This window comes from Mustela putorius, unplaced genomic scaffold (assembly GCF_011764305.1).
Source record: "Mustela putorius furo isolate JIRA1106 unplaced genomic scaffold, ASM1176430v1.1 tig00003845_pilon_pilon_pilon, whole genome shotgun sequence".
Lineage (NCBI taxonomy): Eukaryota > Metazoa > Chordata > Mammalia > Carnivora > Mustelidae > Mustela > Mustela putorius.
In genome coordinates, this window is record NW_025421998.1 from 72,192,424 (window position 1) to 72,201,129 (window position 8,706).

General features: G+C 38.9%; 1 protein-coding gene and 1 long non-coding RNA gene across 3 annotated transcripts in view; one reads left to right on the forward strand and one right to left on the reverse strand.

Moving 5' to 3' along the window:
• Positions 1–5,357, reverse strand: part of LOC106004737 — a 33,737-nt gene extending 28,380 nt beyond the window's left edge. The window contains exon 1 of the long non-coding RNA XR_001177751.2: positions 4,293–5,357. This is a non-coding gene — a long non-coding RNA (uncharacterized LOC106004737). The remainder of the gene's footprint in view (positions 1–4,292) is intronic.
• The window catches only part of MDFIC (MyoD family inhibitor domain containing), a 91,522-nt gene extending 83,396 nt beyond the window's left edge, over positions 1–8,126 (forward strand). For both annotated transcript variants that reach the window (XM_013051014.2, XM_004741930.3), the window contains exon 5: positions 5,357–8,126. In XM_013051014.2, the coding sequence (XP_012906468.1) occupies positions 5,357–5,604 (248 nt within the window). In that variant the 3' untranslated portion in view covers positions 5,605–8,126. The remainder of the gene's footprint in view (positions 1–5,356) is intronic.
• Positions 8,127–8,706: the final 580 nt, after the last annotated feature.

Here is an 8,706-nt window from a genome sequence, read left to right on the forward strand (position 1 = left end):
TGAGAAGCATGGCCTCACGGGGACAGCAGTGTGCCAGAGAGTTCTGGGTAGGAGGGACACTTTGGGCCAATTTATGCAGGCGGCAGGTCATCCTAGGGCTGTAGGCCAGATGCTGTGTGTCCTCTGGCTTGGAGACACAGGGCTCCTTGGAGCTGAGCTACCGTGCTGTATTAGTAAATATTTCCTGCCCCTGCATACGCTTGAGGAGCAGAACTCCCTGGAGATGTCTGCGTCTCATCCCTCACCGCTGGCTTTTCACAGAGGCCACATACTTAGCTCTCCTGGCTGCGATTCAAGATTACCAAACCCCAGTTCTAGCCTGCTTTTTGATTTTGCGTTGAGAAACAACGGTCGCAGTGAGGCTGCGTCTGGGCACAAGAATGCCTCCACCCAATTAGGCATCCCCTGTACAATGAGCCCCTTTGTACCCCCGCCGGGCAGATGTGAGCCTTAGCAGCTAAAGACATGGCGACACCTGTGGGTTCTCTGTAGCTTTGGTCATAAAGTCAGGTTTGATCTCTGTGCAATTTCCTAAATTACTAATTATGCATAATTGACTGCTCATATTTTTATCTGCAGTTGTTTTTTGGCACACTGTCAGTCTGTTACAAATGGTAACTTCTTTTACTCCGTATACAGTTTGCTTGTTGGGGACCTGATGAAGAAAGTCGTTTCAAGTGTGTAAGTCATAGGAAATGATATTAGAGATGAGTCGAGATAAAACATATACAAATCTGCGTGCACTCAGAAATGGTTTGTGGGTTATTCTCAGAATTCGTTGCTCTGTGCTTCCCAGTACTCTGCTGCTTGGGGTCTCTGTTCCAAGAAATTCAGAGCACCTGTCATACCATATCTTAAAAAAAAAGAAAACGAAAGAAATTTAAGAGGCTCCCTTAGAACAGAGCAGAGTTGAGGGTGCACATGGTTTTCTGATGGCTCTTAAGTCTGCTTCCCTCATATTTTCTTAGCACTTTAGGTCACATAGGATTGGGTCAATCAATCTGACATAAGCACTTTGGGTCACAGAGGATTGAGTCAATCAATTTGGGATCATTTCTTTATTAAACTAATGTGTTCTTCTAAAAATGAGCCTCCAGTCTCTTCTTAAACAGAACCAAGGCCGTTGGACCAGTCACAGAGGCTTCCACCAGTCCTCTAAGGATGCTGGTTATCTGGGTTTCTGGTGCTACCTTCATGGCATGGGACAGCTCGATGCTTTCCAGATCGATGACCTTTCACAGGACTCACAAGATTTTGTTTGGGTTTGTTGTCTGCAGTCATTCATAACGGTTTTGGTTTCTTTTATTCAAACGTTGTGCTAAAGCTTTCTTTTTAGGGCTTCTTGCGGCTGCTGGTGTGTTCCTTTGTTTTCCTCAGTTTACAGTAGCTGTCAGTCTTGCGCCGAGCTCCCCTCTCAGGAATACACTGAATTGTGCAATTCTTGCTTGGCCCAATCTGAGACAGGCATCCTTCCCAGAACCTAGTTGGCTTCTCAGAGGTTAAATACTTTTGGCAAAAACTGCAAATATGACTGAATAAAACCAGAAAAATGAAAAGCCTCAAGAACAGGGGGAAAAAATAATTATTCCTGACTGTGAACTACATCAGTGCAGAGGACTCATCTTCTTTCGTCTTCTTAGTTGGCTAATACTTCTAATCCTCTCTGCTTCAAATAAAACCAGCATGGTAATGCTGTTTGTGATTGTTGATTCCCCTGAAGGGGGTGGGGTGACCCGTGGCAGAAGCTGTCAGCTCTTTGGCCTTACAAACTCTTCCTTACCTCAGGTCACCATGTGATTCAACTGCCCTTTCTAGAGCACAACTAAAAAGAAAAATAAATTGATCGGAGAGCATTTAGGGATCTCCTTGTTGTCGTCATACCTAGGTAGTTCTTTACTTCTAAAGGACAGATAATGACTGTGTCTGTGGTCCCCGTCTGTACAGATGCACCTTGGTTAGTATCACTGTTCTCTCTGAACTGTATTTTGGTTTGTGGCTTTTCTTAGGTGTCCTTGAATTGATAGGTTTTTCAGAGTAGCCCAGAGTGGTTTCCAAGTAAATGATGTGGAACCTGTGTTTTAAGATAATGTCTTTTTTGTGTCTGTGTAAGTTTTAGTATTTACATAAAGAACTTCTTCTTTTGAGACCTGTGTCATGACTGTGTTTGACCAGAATTCCTGTGTCATCCATTCACTGCTTTTGTGCAGGTAAGGACGGACCTGAACTTTTATCCTTTAAATTGACAGATTTGTTTCTTCTGAGACATGCTCTCTCTCGGCTGCCTACTGTCTCCTGTCTATCTCCACAGCGTGACCAGCTGCTTATCAGGTCTCCTACTCATCAACTTTGCTCTCGTTGAGGGTTATAGCCTTTACTACTTCATTAAAAGTGAGACTCAGACTCATCTTTAGAAAGGAAAGGAACATGAATCAAGGCTAAAAACAGATCAAGACAAATCAGAAAGTTTTGGATTTATAACTGATCTTCCCCCAAGGAAGATGAACTGAGTGCTCCACCCCTGTGGTCAGCCCAGCATGCTGGACTCGAGGCTGGCCCATTCCGGCGAGGCGCGTGGCTTCTCACTCTGGCTCTGCTGCCGGCCTCTAGGACTCGGGGCGAATTTTCTAAAATTCCTCTAAGTCTATATTGGTAAAATGGGGATCATACCAGTATTGCTTCTTGAAAATATTATTAGAATTAAGGGAATTCATATTTGGAAAGAGCCTTACACAGAGTTTAGTACAAAGTAAGTATCTAAAATAGTTTTTTAAAAAATGAAATGGTGTGGGTGCCTGGCTGGCTCAGATGGTTAAGCATCTACCTTCAGCTCAGGTCATGGTCCTGGAATCAGGTCCCCCATCAGGCTCCCTGCTCAGTGGGGAGCTTCTCCCTCTACCCCTCGCCCCTGCTTGTGCGTGCTCTCTCTTAAAAATATATCGTTTAAAAAAATGAAATAGTGATGAAAACATCTCTCTCCTAAAAAACATATTTCTTAATTCTGAAAACAGCAAATAAATAATTTTCCTTCATTAACACTAGGCTTTCCATTCTATGAAAAACAACCAGTCATAACTATTAGCTATAGAAACCACATTTGGGGGGGAAAAAATCACATTTTGTTATAGAAGATAGTCTAAAAAGGAGTGTTTGATCTCTTGGCAGCTAAGAACTTTTCCATTTTGTTTACTAAAAATAGTTTAATAGACTTTAATTTGTGAATCTGGTTGGCTTAAAGTAGGAGCTTGGACAAATCGTACTCTGGGTGTAGGGCTTCTCATTTCTGTATGACAACTGTCTTGTCTAAAATCTGGAAGAGCTTTTGATTTCCAGGGAATAGATAGGTCCTCCGAGTGGTAATTAACTGTTTAGTTTGGAATGTCACTCCTGTCCCTTTTTATCCTGCAGGCTCTTGATTTCTTAACAATTACATTCAGTCTCTCCCCTCCTGATTATTGGTTTCTTCCTCTTTTCTCTATGTAGGCATGGCTGGGCTCCCTTCTTTTGAATCAGGCATAAAAACTTTTTATTTAATTCTGCTACCAAATCTTATTAAGGCCTCCTCAGCCATGGAATCAATCCCATACCTTTAGCTAACTGTAAGATTTGATTCAGATTTCTCTTTATTACTTTAAACTCTCAAGGTCTAAAAATTAACTCATCTGTCTCTTGTTTTATCTTTACCTTAAAAAAGCCACATACTGAGAGCAGATAGTCATTTTTGAGAAAGGACTGGTATCTTAAATATCTACAAATCAGTAAGAAAAAAACAAGTAACTTGATTAGAAAAATGAGGGGGAACTTGAATGCCTGAACACCCGTTTTAAAGAAGAGGAAACACAAAAAGATGTCTAGACTTACTAGTGAAGATATAAATGCGAAGTGAAACCACCATGAGATGCCCTTTCGAACTCAGCTAACTGGCATTAATGAAGGCAGGACAGTCTCCAAGACTGATGAAGATGGAGATATGGAGCATTCTTAAGCTTGGTTTGGGGGAGTAAATTTTGGAGCAAGCAGTGTTTTTGGAAACAAGTTTGCATATCCTATGAGCCCAGAGCTCTGCCAGTGACCTAGCATGGGAGCTCTAAGACACTTGCACAAAACTATTCCAAACAGTAATGTCTGGAATAGCAAAAACATTGGATATGACGAATATATTCATAAATAGTATGGATAAATTAATGATGGTATATTTAATCAATTGGGGTACTCTACACCTGGAAAATAAGTGAACTTAGCAACATGATCCTGGAGGGGAAATACACAGTACTGAGCAAAAAAATGCTACTCACAGGAATCCGGAAGGTACCTTTATCCTTTCTGAGAGCTTACTGAGGGACGTGTCCACATTCACTGTCGGGAAAAGTATAGTGCAAAGTAAAGGAAAGATGTAGTCAAAATTCAAGACATTGATTATATTGTGGAAGAGGAAGTGACCAAAGGAGACTTCAAAGATGTAAGCCTGTCCTTCTCAGGCTGGGTGGAATGGCCATTCTTTCCTCCCTTGAAGCTGATAGATCCAACACGGATAGTTCTGTGTATGAGGTATTCTGTGATTAATATATAAAGAATCTTATGTTCACGAAGATTCTTAGGGCTTTAAGAATACTCGGTTAAAGGTTCTTCAACGTCAAGTGAGTTTTTGTAGATTCCCCTTTCAGCCTTGAAATAGCAGCGTTCCCAGTGAAGTAGAAAGTTAAGGTCACAAGTGTTAGAACTAGTTAGTACTCATATCTCTGTGAAGGCATATTGAACAGAACTGGCTTTCTGAAAGGTAACTATTTTCTTCATAGGATAATACATCTAGCTCTTGATAACAGTTGTCTTACAAACCATGATGACAGTATAATCCTGGAAAAGCTCAGTAATCTACTGAATGCATCGTACTGAATACTTTTTCCTCCAGTTTGGGAGCAGGTGGGTGGTGCAGTAAAATGTCTATTTCTAAAGGACTGCGAGGTCACAGAAGTGTTTAGCCCGTGTGATGGAGAGCAACAGGATGTAGGGAAGATGGGGGAGAGGCACAGAGCAGTAGAACCGAGGACTAAGACCACTGTACGCTGTGTGAGAATAACAAAATTTCCCCCACATGCATACATCTGGTCCCACACCCCACCACCAGCTTTTCGGTTGGTTGGTTGTTTTCTGAATGCAATATCGACTTCTAAAGACGGCTCTTCTAAAATTTAAGCTTCTTTGTGAGCTTCCAGCCCACGGGAAGGCTTCTGAGACTGCATGTCATGGGGTTTTGGATTATTTTGATCAATTCTTATCATTCAGTCCATTGATGATTTCTCTATTTGTGTTCATTTTTCCCCCCCCTCACTACATGGTCTCTTCCCAACTGAAAATGAAGATTGCTGTGTCCACTGTATCCTGGCCTGCTTGTTCTGTGAATTCCTCACCCTCTGCAATATTGTCCTGGGCCAGGCTTCCTGTGGCATCTGCACCTCCGAAGCCTGCTGCTGTTGCTGTGGAGACGAGATGGGGGACGACTGTAACTGCCCTTGTGACATGGACTGTGGCATCATGGATGCCTGTTGTGAATCATCGGACTGCTTGGAAATCTGTATGGAATGCTGTGGCATTTGTTTTCCTTCATAGGTATTTATCTTCTGTTTGTGTTAAAACTGGAGGTTTTACAATTTTTCTTTGAAGGGGGCAGAAAATCACATGGTGAGAGTCTCATGAAGCAACCCAGTATTTGCACTGTTAACTCATTATTTTAAGTAATCTCTGAAAGCCTTTTCTCTCTAACCGAATCTACATGTTTTAATATGTGAAATTTTAACTACTTCTAAACTAAATAAGTTACAATGACTGAGGGACATTTTGACCAAAAAAAAAAAGCTAAATGTCTCCTTTTTATGCATGTTTCTGTTGCTTTTAACCATTCTTAAGATCTTCTTGCTCCAAGTGTATTATTTCTCTGTATTTAAACCAGACAGTTTATATTTTTGATGTTTATCTGTTCATGGTTCCAAGTAAGCATTCCTTCTTTTAAAGTGAACTTTGGGAGAAAAACCCACACCATATTTGGGCACCCAGTGTTCAGCTCTGTGCTGGGTTCTCACTTTCTCCCCTCGTTCGTCAGACACTAAGCCCTGGCTGTGTGTAACGGCCTCTCAGATGCAAAGACGGATGCCACTCAACTCCCAGCCAGAGCACTATACAGTTTAGTAGAGGAAAGACACCTGTCAAGTACACACCAGTCCTTAAGGCATACTGAAGTGCGGATGATGCGAGAGAGAGGCTAAAAAGGCTCTAGGAGTACATAGAAGAGACTAGCTCTTGTCTACCGGCATAGGCACACAGCTTCAAGGACAAGGGGGCATTTGAGGAGGACTTTTAGGATGAGTGATCCATCCATGGCTTGGATGAATCAGATATAGGAAGACCAAGTTTTAGGTGGGGAGCCTGAACTGTGTGTGCCCTTAAGCCGTTAAAAGAAAAATGCCTTAAGTATGTATTTTCTTTAGTTGCAGGAATACAGCTTTTTATTAAAGCCTATAAAATTTAAATTAATGAAAAGTATGCAATTTTTTACACATCATTTAAATGTTATGATAAAGTTTTGATAAGAATATAATGCTTTATTAAAATAGCTCTATTTTATTAAGAATGTGGAATACTTTTTGACAAAATGCATTTAAATTAGGTGATTTTTAAAAAATATTAAAATCTCAGTATTCTGATTTTGATTTTGATCAAAAGTGGTTGTTTGGGTTTGTTTTTGTTTTTGTTTTTGTTTTTGTTTTTGTTTTTGTTTTGTGAGGAGGGTTTGAGAGCTTTCAGTCTTTTGCAGGAGGGGGAGGTTGTTTTGCTTTGTACACAATGTTTATAAACAGGGCTCACCTTAAATGTAAACCCTTCCTTCCAATACAGTGGGAAACTGGACATCTGCTACTGTGACCAAATTTTATTTAGTACTGCAATTTTGTGTCAAACGAAACCAACACTGCAGGTTATCAAGATGCGGCAGTGTAAAGAAATAGTCTCATAATTGACTGAAGTATATAGTTTGTAAGACACACTTTGTGTAGCCCAGATGAAGGTGGGGGTAAATTTCCATACTGTGTGCTCTCCTACTAAGTCTGATCTTCCCAGAACTGTAGTTTGGTTTGATTTAATGTAATTCCTTGTAGAAATTCTGGAAGGATACTAAGTTTTGGATTAATAGTTCTTTTTTAATTCTTCCAGCTGAAATTCAACTTGATAGTGAAAACAAGTACATAGCAAGGCTAGCCTTTTAAGAAAGGTTTTAAACCTAAAGCGCAGGAATGTCACCTCTGGTTTTTCCTTTGAGACAAAAACCTAGCTTCTACTTCTATCATTACTTAAAGGACTTAAAGCAAAAAAAAAAAAAAAAAAAAAAAAAAAAAAAAAATCAAACTTCTGAATCCCCTTTTCACTGCTATGTGTGTGTATACACACACATACCCTTTAAGTTGTCAGGTTTAAATAGAATTATAGAAAACCGCTATCTTTCTGTTGTCTAAAGAGTTTTTGTTACAGTAAATATAAGAACATCTTTGTACTATTTCATAGTAGCCAGAATCTGAATATTTACGTATACTCAGTTATGCGTATCTATTAGGATAGAGGAATATCATCTGTGTATTGACATATAAATTAGCCTTTTAATGACCTGGAATTGTTAAGATGTGTCACTTTTTATCTTGCAAGATTTTTCAACCAAGTGGTTTATCTAATATTTAAATATATTCTGCCACTATTTGCAAGGAAAATATTAGCACTTTTGAAGGAATGTTTCTCCGTAACAGAGAACATTAATTGATAGCAGAATTTTTTTTCATATTTATATTCACAGTACTTTTCCTCTATTGTCTACTCTAGTCATTCCATAAAGTATTTGTATGGTTTTAAAAAATGAGGAAAAATAAAAAACCAAAGTAGGAAAATGTGAAAATAGTTTCAGTATATGTTAGAATTTCTGTATGTAAAATGTTTTGTTGAATATATGGCCGTCATGACTAAGTGCTAGAGTTTACAGTTACAGATTTGGTCTCTTTTTAAATGTGGAAACTAAACCTTTAATATTTTTAAACTGGACCTGTATTATCCTGAATACATTATTTTGAAATAAAAAAAAAAGTTATCTCTTGTGCTTTAGCATATTTTCTACCTAATTGATACATTGATATTTGAATGAATTTGACTGTCATTTAAAACTTGAGGCTTTTATCTTGTTACTTCCCTTTCTGAAGATTTCCTAATTTCCTTATGTAAATTACATGACTCATGCTCCTAAATAAACTATGAAAGATTCAGATCCGTTTATACTGCAGATCATAGTTAACATATGATTTTAAAACATGGTCTTAAATAAACGGTTTTTAGAAGTTGGGAGATAATTCCAAAAGAAGTAAATGAAAACAAAGTTCATTTTAATATGTATAGTGAGATTAAACACAAAAAAAACCTATGAAATCAGGTATTAGAGTTAATTAATTTCATCCAAAAGTTAAATCATCAGTATTTTCATCTAGGGTATTTAGTAGTGCGATTTTTAAGTAGGAGGTAGCATTTTATAGTTACTATTTAACCACCCCCCCAGCACTTGAGCTAGAAGGCTTTTTACTTAGGAATAGAATCGGATTTTTGCATTCTTATAGTCTATAAACTGTATCCTTTTTCCTAACCTAAAGTAGGGTTTCTCTGAACAGTTCAAGGAGTAACCAAGGC